General features: G+C 41.0%; 1 protein-coding gene across 1 annotated transcript in view; it reads right to left on the reverse strand.

The window, feature by feature from the left end:
* Positions 1–2,311: 2,311 nt before the first annotated feature.
* LOC100116904 (peroxidasin) overlaps positions 2,312–20,278 on the reverse strand; it is a 238,883-nt gene continuing 220,916 nt past the window's right edge. The window contains exon 8 of the mRNA XM_031924211.2: positions 2,312–5,395. Within this exon, the coding sequence (XP_031780071.1) occupies positions 5,298–5,395 (98 nt within the window). The 3' untranslated portion in view covers positions 2,312–5,297. The remainder of the gene's footprint in view (positions 5,396–20,278) is intronic.

Consider the following 20,278-nt stretch of genomic DNA (forward strand, 5'->3'; position numbering starts at 1 on the left):
CATTCGAAAATAATGCGGATGCCCAAAGCTTTGTCTCTGTGGTTACGAATGTTTGATCGCTCTTTGATGGAAAAACAACCTATATTTTCTGCGTTTCGTTCCACATTCGTATACCTTGTGTATTTTAATATCTGAAAAAATACACGGATATACATTTTCATTGCGCAATCAAAATCTCGCGCGCACGCGCGTATGTTTGCTCGATAATTTTGGCACGACAAAAAGTTTTAATTAACCGATGCACGAGAGCAATCAGGAAAATGCTCGCAGGAGCCAAGGTGCGGAACCAAATTTTCCCATGCGGTGTGCATGCCTGCAGTGTGATTTAATCGCATTTTGTTTTAATGGACACGAGAGCCCATGGATTAATAATACGAATTCCCGGAGGGCCGCAGCAGCGCCGATTTAATGGATACGAAGCCGCAATGCAACCGCGGTATCGATAATTCTACAGTTCTGTGGCTTTGCCTTCTCTCAATTGCACCTACGTCACGCGATTTAGCCCTCCAATAGCTCACGCATCCTTTGTGTTCTTCTTCTCCAAGAGAAATCGCCTGAATATTACAGAGAAGATCTTTGGGGGAGATAACTGCAAAACTTCTTAATATCTTCAAGTGAAAAAATTATTAGAAAATGTTCAACGCAACTTTGTTGCTATTTCATAAAACAGAAATAAACTAATGAATACTATACGAAACAAAATGACCCACGTTATGAAATGACGTCAGAAAAGCCGCTGTACGCATGCATTATACGCACATACCCTTGAGCAAATTACAGCAATTTGCTGTACCTACATACGACTGAATGAAAAACGAATACCATTCGTTTTGTCGTATGGCGGTGTTGAAACTTGTTGAAGTCGTTCGCATTGCTACTGATGAAAGCACTATGCTATGCACAGCTTGCATAAAAAAGAAACAAGCTCGAGATAAATAGGCGAACTGCGAGTAGAATTTTTTTTCCTCCAATTAAAACAGAAAACACGAGATATCACGCAGTTAAGGGAGCTTTTTTGCAGCATACAGAGCGCAGATGCGTATACACACGGTGAATTCAGAGAGGCGCACTGGGGCAGCAGATTAGATGGAGAACGCAAAAAAGAACACGGAGAAACAAAGCTAGATTAGCTTTCGTATTTTGCGAATTATGCAGAGCAAGAGAGAAAGAGAGAGAGAGAGAGAGAGAGAGAGAGAGAGAGAGAGAGAGAGAGCGAGAGAGAGAGAGAGATAGAGAGAGAGAAAGCGAGAAAGAGGGAGATATAAGTTTCCGCAACGCACCGTCCAACATGGAAAATTATGACGAACGAGCTTTTGCTCCTCTTGCGCTGCGCGTGCATATACAGGCTGGTGCGGTACACATGGACATAGAATTCAGCTAACGTCTGTCGTGCGCAGATACCCTGGACCGCGGCATAGCGAGAACTAAAAACGAAAAAACATATATAACGGCTAAAAACAGAAATTCGCTCTCGCGTATATATAGCTACGCTAAAGAGGAGCGAAATCTCCGGGAAATTCTGGACGTGGTCGCAGAGCTGGTAGGAGGTGGCTTCGTCGTTGAATAAAAAAATACTACTGGTTATTTGAACTTTCAACTACGCGTACCTGTGAGCGCCTGCTTTTCTATTCGGGCTTCGCATTTGTTAATAACGATAATTCGAAAATTTATGATTTATTCGAAATGTTATGAAAAGGAATTTCCCGCATCGTATAATAAACAGCTGTTTGTTTGCTTACGCTCGACAAGCTGAGTCGAAGTGGATAGGCATCGTTTCACCCGATGTATCGATTTGAATATTCTCAATGCCGCAGAGCGTAAAATCACATTTTCTCGGAATACGGTGTAGTGCGTAGGCACTAGAGACGGAAACCAATCTACCATATAAAGGCGTACTACTGTATCTTTGTCACGGAGCAATGTGTTTTCGAATTAATCACGTTCGATTTCTCCTTTATTTCCATCTCTATCGGCACTTTTTCATACTGTGTATTTATTCTAGTCTACTTTTAAAGGTTCAAAAGCATGCAAGAAAAGTTTGAAATACACCTTTAACATTTTTATCGGATAAAGTATAAATAATAAAGTATAAATAATAAACAGCATACAGCTAAAACGCCTAAAATAAATAATCACTCCTGTAGACTTTTTTCTCAAACAATTGATTGAATCACATTTTTTATATCGTAATCTCTAGGATATCTCATCTAAAGCCATGCCGCTTCGGATACATCCCTCTAGTCCTATAACTTCTTTCTTTCTTTTTTTCGGATTATGGATTTAGTGATCCGGTGGGGAAAATAAAACAGTCTTTCTCTGTTCTCCCGTGCGTACTATGAATTTTATTGTATTTTTTTTTCTCGATCGTTACAAACAGTAAACAGCAAATACTGACATTAAAGTGTTTTCCATCTCCACGCAACATTTTTATTCATCCCTCAGCTCACTCGATTTCCTGTTTACAATAGGCATCGACGCGACGAAACGCATTTACACTTTCGACAGCTTCTTGCTCTATTATCGCTTCTTATGCTATTTATTCGTCTCCCATCACATCAGGGGTAAACATACACTCGTCTTAACTTACGACTTTAATGTGTTTATTAGTATCAATAATAGTCGCTTATAGAGCATCGTTTACGGTAAATTTCATGGATATACAAGTATGTGAGCATGACTGAATATGACGTTATGAGAATGGATTGCTATATGAAAGGTGTGATGTTGAAAAAGAAATCAACTAAAGAATATGGTACACGGTCTGTATTTTTACAAAAAAGCCAAACGTTTTGCATAACTCGATTCCTCTAGTGTATACTTAACGTCTTCCAATAGCTTACTTCAATCAAATTAGAAACACACGCGAGAGGATGAATATGATAATAAACGCTAGGCTTATCGTAAGATAAATTTTGTTTATTTATTTATTAATTTTTTTGTAACCGAAGAAAAATTTCTTAGCAAAAAGTACCATTGTGATTGTTAGCAGTAGTGTAGAATGGATTGTCTATTGAATTATTTATTACTTTATTTTTGTTGTAACTTATTCGTGTATTAATCCATTAATCAATATTTAATTAAAAATTTACTTAAATCGCTATAGAAGTACAGTGATTACCAATACCGCCCAAAATTGTTACTAATAAAACAGTAGAACATTGAAACAATTTTTTTTGCCAGTGAAAAATTATTGCATAACATAATATATAAATAAAAAGTTTCTCAACAATTAGGGCATTCAAAAGGTATCTATTGCTAGAAAAATTTTTCTTTGCATTATTTTCACTCAAAATCGTGAGACTCGTTTGAAAATATTCGATGTCGCCTCTTTCCGCTTTTGCGCTTGGCGAATCTGAATTATTTTATTTCCTAAAATCTAAGATTTGACGCTTAAAGCTATTAGTAAGGATATACGTCCTTTTTTCGTGTTCCTTCGTTTTCATTCTTATCCATTCGTTTTTTAAACTTTATACAAATATCGTCTTCTGTTTACCGTGACCACATAAACGAGTCTTTTTCCTTTAAATAGATATTTGTAATAAATGGTATAAACGCGTATTATACAACACTTAAACTATTGACATTCTTTTATAATGTTATCATAGCCTCTAAAAATTATTCAGTAGGTAATAAATTAGGAATTACAATTTCAAATGTGTTACCTACTATTTTCTACCAAAATAATAAGAGAGTGTAATGATAATTTTGCAGATCGCTAAACAATCAGACTGTTAAAAAAAGTATATGATGCAGGTACGTTTAAAACAAATTTGGATGAACTTACATGGATTTTAACATATTAAATCTTATGTTCACTCATCCACGTTTCCAAAGCAACATCCCTAGATGTGCATATAAACTCAAATTAAAATCGGTGCCTAGCATGGCACTCTCTTTAAAAGGAAAATTAATGTGAAATGACATTGGTTATTAGCCGACTCTAGAAGCTGAAAACAAATAGTAAAAAATATGATTTAAAAGCGTGCACAGAACAAATTGTGATATGTTTTATCTCATAAAAACGGATTAAAATTTAAAAATGTGGATGGCAAACCTTAATGTATTAAAAAAAATTATAAACAAAAACAAACATCCTAGCAAAAGAACTGGAGATTTTTCCTTCTGTTCCGCTCGTACATATACTTTCGACAAAATTACTTCAAGCAATTTTTTCCTACCTATAAGAACGACCGCGTTCTGCGAACAAAGTTTCGACGAAAACTCAGCAGAAACATTGGCCTGTGGCTCACGCTCACTATGTCTGTATATTTGTGTATCTATATACGTTTAAAAGGAAAAGAAAAAAAGAGCAACAGAGATCTCCCTACATGCCTATTTCTTTCTCACAGCTTTATTTTTCGCGTTTATATAGTATATTTACAAGATTTCGTGAGCAAACCTTCTTTTTCATTCTCATCCTCTCTCCCTCTCTTCTTGTTATTACTTTAACTTTATATACGACGTCGTATTTACAAGAGTATTTATATCCTTATCGATTACTTTAAGATTAAAAGTTTATGTCTTTTTTAAAAAAGAATTTGATCGATTGTTTAGCTGCTAATACGTTTGCTGTTCCAAGTCTATGTCTTATCACGAAGTGCTAGCTTTATGCTTTTTCATTTTTATTATTGAAGTTGATGTAAACTTTATATTTTTATGATTCATCACACCGATTTACATAATTTAGATCTGTAGAAAATGTTCTAGTTGTACATTTTACTGTCTTGTTCAGAAGGGAGAAATACATTTTGCATCACTTGTCCTCATAAAATTGAATCTTTCTTGCGGCTTCGATCGATGATATCGACAAACTTAATATGATCTCGCTATAGTATTCCAAGCTCGAAACTGAAACTGTAATTGCATCGGTATGAGAGAATCAAGCATCCCATAACATATCCATCTCACAACACTGATGTATAGTAGGACGATTCTTCGGTCTCAAAATTTCTGAAAATATTCTCAAGAAATCTAAAATTCCTATACGTGATCACTCTACGTATTATTCACTTTAGTTCTTTTTCGAGAGGTACATTTTCCAATATTCCTTTACTAGAAAAAGTACGCAAACGCTAACAAAGTAACGAATACGTCGCATTTTTCTTAGAATGAAAACAAGATTGTTCATCATCCTCATCCCATTATATTACTTCCATACTTCTAGAATCACACACGCACATGTGACTTTGTATTACGCGACGGATTAAAAACGCAGTTGTGACTATTTATCTCGCGTAGTCTGTCTTGAAAATGATTCAGTTAGCTAAGATCAAGTGAGGCTCATCGAGGCCTCGTGGTCACCTGAGAACCGAGGTGAGAGTCAAAAGAGCCGTCAGAAGAAAGGTCGATCTCAGGCCTCTGCTTGCCCCGTGCTGCATCGCTGCTGGATTTTCACCTGTGATCAGAAATATAAAAGTCGTTAGATATGAAATTGAAATCTTTTAAAATGTATTTTTGTTGCTTGATTAATTTTCATACACGTGCAATTTTTAATCGTTTTTTTATTTCAATTCCTTTCTTGTAAAAAATGTACGCATTCGTTATCAATGAAAAAGATAGTATACCACAGCGCAATCACGTTTGCGGCTTCTCACCCGACACGTTAGCCTCGTAAGTCTCTCATACGGTCCTGCACAGCTTCGTTTTTCCTCCCACTCTCCGGTAGCACTGCAGCGGGACTACGTGTGGTCCCTTTCTCGCCATGACTGGGTATCGATTTCACGTGTGCGAAGCTCCTCGCTGCAGTGCGCGGCGCTAAGTACTTCGCCAGTGTGTCCCGGGCTTAGCGCGAGGAAGTGTGCGGAGGGACTATATAGCGGTCACTGTGAGAGGCTTAACTTTAAATGGTAACGTTCATTGTCGTCGTCGACGACAACGACAGATTCAAGGACCAGGCGTATACAGCTATATGTATAGAGAGAGATGGTGCACGAAGGAGGAAGTACTCAGAGCGAGAGAGAGTTCCACTGGCAAAGTCCACTTTATATTACTTATTAAGTGCGAGGTAGCCGTGAGATATAGCCGAGAGGTCATTCTGCAGGTCATTTAAAGATAAAGGACTTATGACAAGAGATATTGGAGTTTACGGAAGCGACCGAGTAAGATGTTTTAAACGATTTTTGCGCTCAACTCAAAAATTTCATTTAATTACGAGAAAAACAAGGAGGTTCAAATTGCAAGTGTAATGAAATATTTGCTTATTGAGCTCCAAAAATAACAAAAAGGTATCATGTCAAAAATTTCGCACATCACTGCTACACGCATAGCATCGAATTGTCATGCAGATAAAATTAATGAAATTTCCAAACAGATCACACGTGCTCACACGCGTCTGCTTTTCTAACCCTGAAACTTCGCCTCTAAATTCTCCCGAGAAACTCGATCGAGCGGGGAAAAATAAAGGAGAAAGAAGAAGAAGGCACAATGCGTCTTGACAGAATTTTGCAGGAGCCGGATCGAGGAAAGGGGGAGCGAATTTTCCAGTAGTCTCGCGGCGGCAAAGTCATCAGACCTTAATACAGGTGTAATCCGTTTTACAGGCTGCCGAACAAATAAGTTCGTTCAAACTTCGCCGCGCAAGGAGACTATACACGCGCTTCCAAGTTTCGCGTTCAGGCACGGGAAAGAGAGAGAGAGAAGCCCGCTGCTTTTCTTTCGATCTCCGTATTTTCACATCGCACAGCCGTTTACTTCACTTTCGCACATTCTATTTGCGTCGTTCCGCTGTCTTTTTTTCGTTTCTCTTAGTTTTACACACGTTTGCGTGTACAGGGTGTAGTTCTGCCGTTGATATGTTTTATATAATTGCACGTTCGGCCAACAATAAACTTAATAAAACGTTTATTCTTTGATGCAGTTATATTTGCGCTACTTTTAACGCCAAATAAGAACGAGCTACAGTTATTGCTGTTTTTTTTTCATCTGTGCAAAAAAAGCCGCGGTATGGTTCCCCACGTTCAGATACGATATAGCGTTCGTGTAGCAGCGTCACAGCTGGGCCCGAAATGGCCATCATAGCTGTCGCGGGAGAGTAAAGTTTTCCACGCAATTCCCGGCGATTTTCAGGGCTATTACTTTATCACTTTGGTCGGCTGCGCACAGCCGTCGTTTCGAGAGAGCCAGAACGATCGAAGAAGGGTGGATGACCTCTTATCGAAGAAAACATACGATTTTCAACTTGGACGCGGTTTTTGATCCTGTGTCTTGGAATACTTGTTTCGTTGCTAAGATTTCTTAGCTTGGTTGTTTTGCACTGAAGATCTGTATATTTTATTTGAAGTTACAAAATGTACAAGCAATATGGACTGATAAAGTAAAATAAACATTTTGAAAACTCAAAAATAAGACGAATTCTGTTACTGATTAAAAGAAAATATAATTGATTTCAAATAATCCCTGGGGTCAACAGCAAGAAGATGAAAGAAAACCGATTAATCCGAAGCAGCTTGATATCCTCCAATAGGATTAATAAACTATCTTTGATATGTCACTAAGCTCTCAATTAAGAGTTGCGCCAGTGGGGCTTACAGCACTTTTAATTCGATTTCTCGGCTCCGCGGAACGATTGCTGACGTCATCCTGATTAAAATCGCCTTGACCGATTAATTCTCGTACGTGTGGACGCCTGTAGATGTACGGATACTCGTAATCCTAGCGAGCCCCGGAAAATCCTGTGATCTCGGAAGGATGAGGCATTTTCTCATAGAATTTTTATGACAGGCCACGTGATAATTATAGCTTGTTTACTCGAGAGGTAGGGCAAAAGATGATGTCGTAAATCAACCGAGGGATGTAGTAAAACGCGCGTGACGCCGTGCAAAGTGTTTCAAGGGATGAGTGCAAGGAGACAAATTAGAGGGGTGAAGAGCAGAGAGCTGTGTGCGGAGAGAGAGAGGGAGAGAGAGAGAGAGAGAGAGAGAGAGAGAAGAGAGAGAAGAGAGACAGACAGCGAAAGACGAGGAATCCAGCGGGCCGAGAAGAGAGGCACAGAGCCAGGGATTGGGATTTAGCTAAGATGGCTAATTGGGAAACGTGTCTCTATTCTGCAGCCTATTCTGCTGGTATGCACTGTTGCTTTAATCTGGAGCTTTTCACTTGATAGACGTTTTGTGAAGTTAATTAGAATCGAGAGAAATTTTGTTAAAAAATAATAACACGACAACCTTCGTTCATAGGCGTATTAATTCGGATTTTAAGCAAAATATCGTTTTATTTCCAAACTTAAAACTGCAACCTTAACTATACACGATCCCAGATAAAATGTGAATTTGCATCACAATGCTTAAACTGTAATAATGTTATATTAGCTTTTGAATATTTATTTTACTTCAGAATACTTGCGCTCTAGTTTCAATTTCCCACGTATCTTATGAATACCAAATAGTACTTGATGCTCGAGTAGTTCCAGATAATAAATATTTATGCTAAGACGCCTCAAGAGTAGTTGATATTTAAGCCTCGCGGTAAGAGGCTGAACGGAGGGCGAATGAGAAAGCGCGTGTCTGGGTTAATGGTCCGTAAAATGATTATTGGCTGAAATTAATCTTAATTACGCGCAATTTTCGACGCCTCGCTACCTTCGGTCCATTTTCGGCGCTTGCCCTGCCATTTTCTGAAGCTCTACACCTGATGAGAGTATGCATACGTTAATTCTTATGCGCGCATTAATCATCCGGTACAGTACTTCGTAATTATAATAAATCATACCTTTATGCGGATTTCCGGGAAATTTTTCTGAATATCCAGCTTGAAATATATATTCATGAAACATTCACACACCTTCTCAATTTAAACTTTATTTGGGGACGAGTTCGTTTTCTTCAAATTTTATCTAACGGTGAGAGGTAAAAGTAAAATAATTTAATAAAATAAACAAAACTCACAAAAAAAGAGTTGATTTATTTATTATTTTTTTAAATCAAGATTTTGTTCTTGGCAATACCAGCTGCAAATCAATCTTTCAACAGACTTTTAATGTTTTGACCGCCTTATCTATTATTCTTCAACTCAATGTGTAATCGAAGAACGTTGATAACTCAATTACAATATTATAAAATCTCGACTACGGAATTCTGTAAAAATTATCTATTTATGTCAAGAGCAGACTTTCTCGTCGAGTCCTCTAACAATTCCATTTTCTATAGTAGAAAATTAATCGAACAATCGGGAGAAAGGGGTAGGGAGCTTAGTCCTACAACGCAGACAGAGCGCAATAGAAATAGAGAAGCAAAACGAGTGCGCAAGGTAACCCCGTGGGATTCAATTAAGAATTGAATCGAGCGTCACTCGCGTTCAGAAAAATTTACGGCTCTGTTTACGCATTCGTAAATCGGCCTTTCAACGCCGATTGTCTGCAGCAGGCTTTGTGAAGCGCCCTCCGACTGCTATACGAGCAGCCCGCCTGCTTTAATTACGCCCCTACCACCCCCAACCCTCCGACCTCTGCACCGTTGCTGTAGTACCACTCTCCCACGCGCTACTTTGCATATTTGCGCGCGAGAAAGAAAACGTCCGAGTGGGAAAACAGCGGAGAATTTAGGGGATAGGCGTGAAGGGGGCAGGGGTTCCCGTGTCTCTTTCTCTCCTTCTATCTCAGCCTCTTGTTCTATCCACCTCTTTCTCTTCGGGAGTTAATTGAATGAAAGGGATGGTTAAGCTAAAGAGGATGCTTGAGAGGATTTTACTGCAGCGTGGTGTAGTGCGAGATCTAGTTTGACGGCTGCTTTTTCTTTGCTTGTTTGCTTAGAATAATTTAATCGGGAATGGATAATTTACGCAAACGAAGAGCGTTTCGGCTATAAATTAACGATTTCGAGTAAACTGTGAGCAGTAACTTGTAACTAGAGTTGCAGTGCATAAAAATACTTGTTTGGAACAGGCGAATAAATCTTAATTAAGGCAACACTACTCCAAGTGTCTCGTATATGTGCAAATCCAGAAAAAACCGGACACTTTTGGGAGTCTGAGTGAACGAAATTGAAATTTGAGGGCACACCTCCCAGACCAACTTCTTTGGATTCTTTAGGCCATCCAGAACCCGAAAAACCTTGGTTTCCCGCGATTACGAAATACTTATTTTTTTGCCGGGCACTTTAAATTCTCTTATGGGAATTTAACATGGGACAAATAAACGAAAATTAGCCATGGTTCAACTTTACCCACTCAGTGTCTGAAGGCGCAATCCAAAAATGTGTATTACTAGGATCAAAGTATTAGAAAAGAGCTTTAATTCGAGGGCTGGTGAGTTGAAAATAATTGACTAGGACAAAAGTTGTCTAGGCTTGAAAATAGCGAAAAATCATGAAAACTTTGATTTTTTACGAAAATCAGCGATTTTTCTTATTTTTGAAATCCTTATAACTTTTGATTTCAGCGGTCAATTTTAACCATCCAGCTCTTTTTTGATCTTTTTCGTTGTCACATATATAGTTGATGAAACCGGTCAAATGTTTAATCTGATTTTTGAAAGCGAAATTAGAAGAAAAGAGCTTTTATTTCAACCCCGGATGGTGAAAATTGAACAAATTAAAGTGCCCGGCAAAAAAATAAGTATTTCGTAATCGTGGGAACCAAGGTTTTTCGGGTTCTGGGTGGCCTAAAGAACCCAAAAAAGTTGGTCTGGAAGGTGTGCCCTCAAATTTCAATATCGTTCACTCAGACCCCCAAAAGTGTCCGGTTCTTTCTGGATTTGCACATATAACTGAACATCGTGATAGATTTTGGTAAACAGGGTTTACGGAATTTCAACATCAGTCTCAAAAACCATACAAATAAAAAACCGTAAGCATACAATATGTAACTTGAAACATATTTCAAACCATAAAACTATAATTTTACCATATAAAAAAAGTAAAATGTACTGTTAAAAAAGCTGCTATCGCAAATCCTCAGAAATAGTAATGAAACGCGAAAACGAAAACGAACCAAGTATGAACTCGGTATAACACGAAATGAAAGATACCAATAAACGTAAATCAACTCAAGACAATTATCGTTTTAACCGCCAATTTAAAATTTTTATCACGCAAATGCGCTGCTGCGTTTATGCTTCTGCGTTTACATCCAGCGCGTCGTATACCTTTGCATTAATGGAATGTGTGCGTAAATTCGCCACAATTATCTGCATTTAAACGTCCACTACTGCAAATAGTCCGCGAGCTCGCGCAAAAGGTAAAAAGAGTCTGACTTCCCAGGGGAGAGGAAGTGGAGTGAGGGGCTCAGAGGGGCTTAAAAAGCGATTACCGCTTTTGCTTCACCTTCTTCCAGCCGCGGCTGCTCCCGCTTTTTTTACCGACCACTGCGGCGCGTGTGTATTCAGTAATGTAACGTCGAGTGGTAGAGCACGAGTCAAGCGAGTCGGAGAGGTAGGGAGAGGAACAGAGGCAGCGCCCCGAGAGCGATTCCTCTGTCGCTTTTTTCGACCGGTAACAGCCATAGCCGCCGCTCGCGGCCGATCTTGATTCCGGAAGCTAGAGTGGGAGCTTTTTTGCCGGTCCTACTCTCGGTACGATTTACATTCGATTTCGCGGACACTCGATTTTTTGCTACCACCCGCATCTCCCCGACTCGCCCGTTCGTTCTGAAGAGTTAATTATCCTACGTCCGCTTCCGCTGTTTCTTCTGGGAGAAAGTTATTTTTTTCCGGAACAGTTAACTACGCGAATTGCAGCGAGTAATAAGCCCTTCATGTTGGTATAAGATGAACACGATCGTTTATCCAAGTTTACCCAAGCACGCTGTATATCGAGCCCTTCGAAATGTCATCTATATCGGCTTAGCCCAGTTTACTCAAAGTTACGAGACTGGAGCATCGTCTTTTCCAACTGGCGCTCTCGATAGTGAGAAAAACGATCGTTTTCCTGCTCCGTGTGTTATGAAAATTCAAAGGCGCATTCGCTGAATTCCAGGTCAGTGTATTACGAAAGCCACCGAGGCGAGAAACCCGTCGGGCTTTTTCCTCTCATCATTTTCCGTCTTTGAACGCGTGGGCGCGCGCGCGGCAACACTTGGTCGGGCAGCGCTGCTGCTGCCGCTCCTGGGTGTTTTCTCTGGTGTCGCGCGTAACTCGACTCTCTATCTCTCTTGCTGTGTTTGTACGTGTAAATGTGTGCGCGAGGCTCAGATAACCGCACGGCTGCGACGTCGTTTGGTCTCGGATAAGCGACAGTAAGCATTGCGCGCACTGCAGCAACGGGTAGGGGAAAATGGACGAATATTATCTAGGGCTAACTTGGCTTGAATGAGCTGCTAATGAAGCTATGCTGGCATGATTATTTTGTGCGTCACGACATTTCGCACTTCTATGTAATGATACGTTATATGCTCTCAGTCAGTCATAGCAAGTGCGGCCTTAGCAGCAGATTTAAGAAAAGTCATAGGTGATGATCGTTGTAGCTTTCAGAGATTGATGGATTCACGTAGAGAAGCAGGTATAGGATTACCATGTCTTTTTTAAAGTAAAGAAGATGATATGAATTTCGTTATTTGTTATTCTATGTACTTTATTGATCATGTTAAGTCGACACGTAACGACAAATCTTAAATACCACAAGTTTACGTCTGCGATAGGCTGACCTAATTCATGTATTACTACTGCAAACCATGGTATGTATGCTTGGCATTTCTAACTCTACGTTGGAAACGTTGTTTTTTTTTTTATACTTTCCTATAGAGTGCAGTACATCATCAAAACAACTTCTGAATAGACAAACGACGTAAAAGGCAAACAACGTAGATAACAAGAAAGCTGTGAAATGACACAACTCGAATGCGCGAAGCGAGAGTATACGCGTGTGCAGTCACGTGCATGTAAAAGAGAGACCTCCGGCAATTTTAACCGGCACATCGCTTCCAACTCTGCGGGCTGCTGCAGAGTCAACCCAGAGAAGAGAAGAGTGAGGATTCAAGAGAGAGAGAGAGAGAGAAGGGGGCGAAAGAGCTGTATACGTAGAGGAAGCCAGAGAGAGAGAGAGAGAGAGAGAGAGAAAGAGAGAGAGACAGAATGCTATCTGGCTCGAGGCCAATGAGCCCGACGCGATTACAATTGTTTATTGCCGGGGCGATACCGGTCAACTTCTGCCGAACAAACCTACATTATCCCGGGAGTCCAGGCCTCCACCTCCTCTATACTGCAGCCTTAACGCCGATGAACATCTTTCCGCGACACTGACTAGCGTTAGCGCGGCGAGCCTCCACTTTGTCGCATTGTGACTGTGTGGGTGTATATAGAGGAGAATGGAGCGTAGGAGAGAGAGAGAGAGAGAGAGAGAGAGAGAGAGAGAGAGAGAGAGAGAGAGAGAGAGCTAAGCACACCGCAGCAGTAACAACGGCGTAGTAGTAGTAGTAGTAGTAGACTTGCCGGGAGCTCAAATGGATTTCGGCCACTTGCTTGCCAAGTGCTTCGGGATTCTACGAAAGCGTAGCTCGCTGCATGCGAACCTCTCTGTCTCTCTCTATCTTTGTCTCCATCTCTGCTTCATTTTATGCTAAATCTTCCCCTCTTTTTCGGCGCGCTTTATTTATACGAACACATAAATACGCGTATGCGGCGTTTAGTTTCATTTTTTTTTTCGTTTTAACATTGATTAAATGTTTTGGAATATTACGCATTAATGTGAGAATAAGGATGTTTTTGTAATTTATTGTGTCCTAAACATTTGCGTGGTATAATTTTGTTACGTGTTGTTAAGTGCTGTACGTAGTGTCCAGATCAAAATGGTCTTGTTATACAGGCAATTCTGCCCATGAGACCATGCGCATAATGAGGTCCATGAAACAGCATAATACCGATGGAACATTAAACTGTCCAAATGAGAAACAATTTCCATAGTGTCAACGTTTCATCATAAATATTCAGGAATTGTTCCTTATTACGATTATCCATTATGCGAAGATTTTGATGCCGTTCACCAATAAAGTTTCCTCTTTCTTATAACATTTCAAGATCGAACAGACCTCTTACTCCATTAATTAGGCGGCAGTTAAGGCTATCGATCCCAAAAAACAAATCAAGCGAGTGGGTCAAAATTTAAACTCTCGATGTACCACACATCAATATTGCTTAAAATTTTAGCTAACTGCCTATACAGCAGCGCTTCTCCTTATTAAGTTCTTCCCACGAACGACGCGTACATGCAAAATAAGCCACCGCGAGATACTCCCGTATAGTGGCCCGTGTGTCTCGTGTAGGCGAAATTCCGGAGCTACCCCTTCTATTATACAGTGCACATAGGCGCGACAGAAAGCTCGCGCACGTCTTGCGAACTCCGCTCACGGCTTCGCGACGAAGAGCAAGTGCGCATATTATACGTATAAGGACGTTCGCGGCACAGGTCGCCAAAGAAGAAGAAGAAGGAGAAGGAGAAGAAGGCAGGCGGCGGCACGGAGAAATAGGAAAAGTAAGAAAAGAGATAAAAAGAAGAAGAAGATAGAAGGAGCTTGCGGGCGCAGTTATTAATGTGCCAAGCGTGACAACCGCTGAAATAACCTGGATTTCTATCCTGCGAGCGAGCCGCGCGCATATAACCGCGGAAAATCGTGGTACGAGCTGGCGAGATCCTTTTTGCCGTCCGCTAAACGGCCTGAAACTTTCATTTCTTTTATAGAAATTGCAAGAAGGTATCCTCAACCGATTCTGCGGCTGTTTTTGGACGATCTATTTTTCCTCAAATTCTTAATGGTTATTGTTTTCTATACCACCTATCCTGCCTTTTTTTCACGGCAAACTAGCTGCCACGTTCTACTAGGCTGGGCAATCTTCCGCATTTTATCGGGAAAGCAGAATCCAACTCTTATTACAATAAAAACTTGGCATCGTTTATTTTTTTATTTTTCAGAAAAACGATTGAATTTTTCGTGAAACTTTTGCCATCAAGCCCCCCTGTTATATAAGGCTCGGACTTATGAACCATAATCGATTATCGTTGATATAAAACTCAATTTAGTGCTCATCAAAACTTTTCCTGCATGCTTCAACGTTTTCTGAATCATTAACTAGTCGATATTCTTCTGGGCTTAGTTGCTTTTCTCTCGTACAACTTCCTTAGATTTCACGCTCAAGTGATCACGAACTCAAAACTTTGGTGTCGACTACGCGGTGAAAGTTCTGAGAAAAAAAGAATGACAAAATAATCACTCGACAAAGCGTGATTTCCACTCGCTGATTCTCACGATGGAACAATCAAGAGTCGAGCATTTGCACAACAAAGGATTCCCGTATTGGTGCCTCCGAGGCAGTCGCGACTTTAAGTATTCATTAAATCGCGGACGATTTCAAAGTGCAAGCGCGACAACTCTTCTCGCTCGTTTTCCTTCTTTCTCGGACTAATAAACAAATTTACAGCCAATAGCTCTTATCAGCGCCCTATACGCTCTCGCTATCGACTATAGCTAGCGGGTCCACTCATTGTCGGGCGATTCTTTTCCCCGACAGCCACTTGCCGCCGTCTTCTCTTCTCTCTCGCTCTCTCTCTCTCTCTCTCTCTCTCTCTCTCTCTCTCTCTCTCTCTCTCTCTCTCTCTCTCCCTCTCCCGTAGAAAGTTTCGCCCATAAACGGCCGATAGCGATAACGGGCTAGCTATACCAGCCGCCCCCGCAAGCGTTAACGAGCCGGATAAGAGGGCCCAGGGCACCTTGGAAGCCGCGAGAAACTCGGTCGCACAGACAAGTTTCGTACTGCTCTGCTCGATGTATACCTATGTATATACGTCGGGGCCCAGAGCAACGCTTCGGTTTTAATGCGTCCGGGGGCCAAGTCAAGAGATACCATCCTCATCCCAGACAGAGACGTTTAATGCAGACCGGGCTGCGGAGTCGATCGCAGCAGCGGCGAATTAGCCGAATGACGCGACGTCACGCTTAACAATCGATGGAGCGTGCGAGAGGCTGACGCTGTTATGTGTACGCCCCCACTCCTTCTCTTACCCGCAGTTGCTGTCTGGACGCGATGTGTATGTATATTCTTGCTTAGGTGACTTTGGGGAATCGCGCACTTTTTTTTTAAAGCAGAACGACGGCCATGAGCTTTAGTGCCCTAGAGTTATTGTTTTTCATGACTAAGTGGGTGAAGTTTAAAATTTATTGCGATTGAACCACCCGTCTTTTTTTAAATAGCTGAGAGAGCTTTTATGATAGCCAGAATATAACGATGGGGTGAATTTATGGATGATCAGCTGGTGGAAATATTGACGGGTTTTGAGCTAAAAATGAACAGTTTTGTTAAATATTTGGTGCGCAGCTGTCAGGACACTGAAACAATATTGACTTTCATTAGAATCTTTTAGGATGATTGTAACATCTAATTCCAAAAGCAGAGAAATTACATTATAGAGTTGGCTTTGATTTCCATTCTGATGGAAGGGTGTTAGCCTCTAAATCTGAAATAAGCTTGTTTTAATACTTCACCAGATTATTATAGCATGCTTCAAACGGCCACGTTGGCTTTTCGAATACAGTTGCATAATTTCAGTTCAATTAAGCCAGTGCATAGAATAAATTAGAGCCGTTACAATAAACAGCATTATTAACTTTGGAATATCATTGCTCAATTGTATAGAGATCCACTGAAGCTAATTGCAACGCGAAAATAGCACGGTGGCTATCTCGTGCGGGGGCCCATTTGTGAGTTTAATCAGTATATACGCGTGTACCCACACGGTCAACAATCAATAAGCAAAGCTTATTAAATCCCGCGCATAATTACAACGGAACAAACGAAAATTATATTTGATTAACATTTCAACGAGAAGCTGATTGCTGGTGGAATTCTTCTCGCTCAAGCATGAGAGCACATTTAATTAATAACCAGCCACGCCGTGACCCTGTGTGTCTCTCTTTGCGCTCTCTACGCACATGCGAGAGCCACAGGAGGGTGCAAAGATCTGGAAACGGTTGAGAGAGGAAAGGGGGGGGGGGATCTCGCTAAGAGTTTCAAGATGCGAGCCGTCTCTCTTTGCTTCCGCATCGCGCTAATTAATAACTCAGACGCGCGTCTGCGGAAGCTCGCTTGCGCTAAATGTGCGCCGTCCTGAGAACTTTCGCGGACGGCTGCTCGTTTCTGCACGAGCTTTCGCGCCGCTTCCTGTGCTTTTCTTTGGCTTACTACGCGCGACGCCTTCTACCTCTTGTTTGTTGAATGTGATTGATATTCCGTTGTAGAGCGGGTTTGGGCGTTTTTTTTTCTCCTAACGATTTGCGTATCGCAAGATTAAACGAGCGCCCGGAAAGCTCTTCTGTAATATTAATTACTCAGGGGTAAATTAGGCTTGTTGATCGTTTCAATTAAAGCTGAGACCGAGAGAAGCTGATCGAATATTTTTTTAAAAGTTTCCTAAATGTTACGTTTCTTGAACCTTTAAAATAAATAAATGGTTATCATCATATACCAAACGCGATTGGCAGCTACTTATCAAGCAAATTTATATTAGTTCCGGTATTATGGCTTTCCGTTGGCAATAAATCTCTGGAAGTGCAGAGCCTATTGCATGCCTCCTTGATACTTTGCAGCGTTGGTGCTGCTGTATATCCGTTGGTCGCTCATTTGGAAAGGCTTTTCGATCATCGAGCTAAGAGTACTCGTCAATCTCGAACAGCGTGTTGAGAGCTCTTTACGAGGTTAAAGGCAATATTTCTAAAGAAATCGTGTGCATGAACGCAGATGCCAGGTTTGATTGGAAGTCAATAAAAAAAGTAGTACATTGGGTTTACGCGATAATATTTAAAAAAAAAGCGTAAATTACACGGCTGGTTTGTAATACTCACATATTTGCATATTGATCATAGTATTAAGACTCATCTATATCTTCTTCACTACAGCGGGCCTTTATAGAAATCTTAATTTTAATTGTCTCATACCGATGCAGTGCGTACTCCACTAATCATATAACCTACATATAAAGGTGGCTACGGTGCAACACAACACAAACATCACTGTTTCCCGCTTGACAATTTCATCCCCCACTGTCGATGCCGTATACGTATGCGGCAAAAACTATGCACAATCCACAACAAAAAAGCAGCAAGAGAAAGAGTGCGCGACATGGCAAAGACTCTAGGTGCATATATACGAGAATGTGGCAGCGAGAGGTGGGTGAGGTAGGAAATGGGTCGCCTTTATATACAGAAGGCGAACTTTTCTATGAATACGCCATGCAGTCGAGGCGATACGTGCAGGCAGGCAGCATACGAAACACTGCGGTAAGGATTCGCTAGAGAAGATGAAGCTGAAACAAAACAAAGGAGAGGGAGTGCGCAGTTTGTTAAAAAACGACTGGCGACCCGCGCGTAGGGGGAATAAATACAGAAAGCGTACGGTACGCATTGCGCACACATGCGTAGAGCATGTGTCTTTAAATGGATCGGTGACAACATTCAGAATTGTGATAATATTGGAGAATCTTCGGGGCAAAGAATGATTTTGTCAAATGAATTCCTTTGATTGGTAAGAATACTTATTTGTCTGATAAATTCGCCAAGTTCCATTGAAATCTCGACATAGCGATACTAGTCGACGGTAAATATTGGTATATACCAAGTGCGATCAGAAATTCGCTGCGTTCAATCTACGAAAGAGAGAGACCTACTTTTCAAGAGCGAGCTCAGCGTCGTTGCAATATAATACGTATAAATGCATGCTTGAGGCGAACGATCATGCCTGAGTTCGAGTCTAAAGCCATCGATGCTGAGGAATTTCTATGTGTACAAAGCAGCGCTGTATTCGTTTCCGAAGATTCGAGCAAAGCACGCAGAATAAATCGGACGTTTGTCGTGCGCGCAGAGAAATTTAGGAGTCGCGAAGAGAGGTATAGTCCAACCGGATGAGAGTTTCGGCCAGAGGACTTTTGTTCGTAATGCGCGGTATTGGAAATATTTCGCCACTTGCTTCCAATACACTGTGAGATATGAATTTCTGAGATCCGACGAATACCGAAAGAAATAACTACGAAAGTCTGCGGAGTGAATTGCGTTTCGAGGAAATGGCTTGTCGAGACTGCTGCGATCCCTCGTTGAGTTTAGGAAATTTTGAGTTATGACTAATTGGAGCATCGGATTATAGTTTTGAACTTATCGATGAAGTAGTTTAAGAACGTCAGAGGTTTCGCGTTTCGAGAAATCTTTAATTGCTTCACGGAGATCTCGTTATAGATTATTTGGAATATTTGTATGCAACGAGTAAATAGATCTAGGCTTTCTTTAGAGTACGGTTGCATATTTCAAATTCCGAATACGACGTATTGTATACTTTGTTAAAATAGCATTCGCACAATATCTTATTCACTAGCTAGTTCAATACTAAGGCTGCAGGTGATTCGACCGAACAATGGAGTTCTGCTACGATTCAAAGTTCCAGAGTACATTATTACGCTTTCTGAGAAAAATCATTAGAAGTAAAATACGTTGCTCTCTAACATCATATTCTTTTATACAGAAATTTCAAGTAAAATTTTTGACTATTTTATGAAGGAATTTTCAAGAGATTAAGTAATGGCTTTGCATAATATAATAGAATTGGCTAAAAAAGTAGAATCCACTGTAAAATAGATGGTATTTTGAATGTAGATTGAAAATTTTAACAAAACTCTGGCAACAGTCTGCACGAGCACTATAAAAGCTCAAAAGTTGTCCAATGACCTATCGCGAGTGCACCGAATGCATAAATTTTAATCACCGAACATTCCGCGAAGTTGGACATCGTCCGGGACTGCATTATGGCCGCGCTTGTCCTCGTGCCGTGTCGTACTTATACAAGCGATAAAAATAAAACCAGCGGAGAAATGATCTTTGCCTTCGAGAGCTCAGCGCGAAATCGAGTCCCATATCTTCTTGCAGCATCGCGTCTCTGCAGCACGCGTCTCGTATCGTTCGCTCCGCACTGCGGTGCATAAACGCCGATGGTCGCGTCGCGGACCTTTCCTTGGAAAAGCGCAGTGGCTTTTGCAGCTTTTATAACGGCCGGGCTATACAATATCACCCAGCCGCAACGATTACCTCACTGTACCCCCCTGCGGAAAATGATACCGTAAACATAGCTCGAATCAGGCTCTACCTGTGTACACGGGCTGGGATAGGAAGAAGAAATATACTTGCGCTATCGTCTATTTTATCGAGAGCACAATTCCTGTAGTTCGTTAGCGCACTGAGTACCAGTAGTGGGAGGCGAAGGCGAAGCTGGCGTAAAATACACTCGAGTCGTTAGAGCGGCTGACGGGGTCAGTTTTTTTCTTTTGTGCTTTTTAACCGGGAGTGGGAGCTTTTGTGCTGCCACGTAAGCGTGAAGTTTATT

Source organism: Nasonia vitripennis, chromosome 2, assembly GCF_009193385.2.
Source record: "Nasonia vitripennis strain AsymCx chromosome 2, Nvit_psr_1.1, whole genome shotgun sequence".
In the NCBI taxonomy this organism is placed as follows: Eukaryota; Metazoa; Arthropoda; class Insecta; order Hymenoptera; family Pteromalidae; genus Nasonia; species Nasonia vitripennis.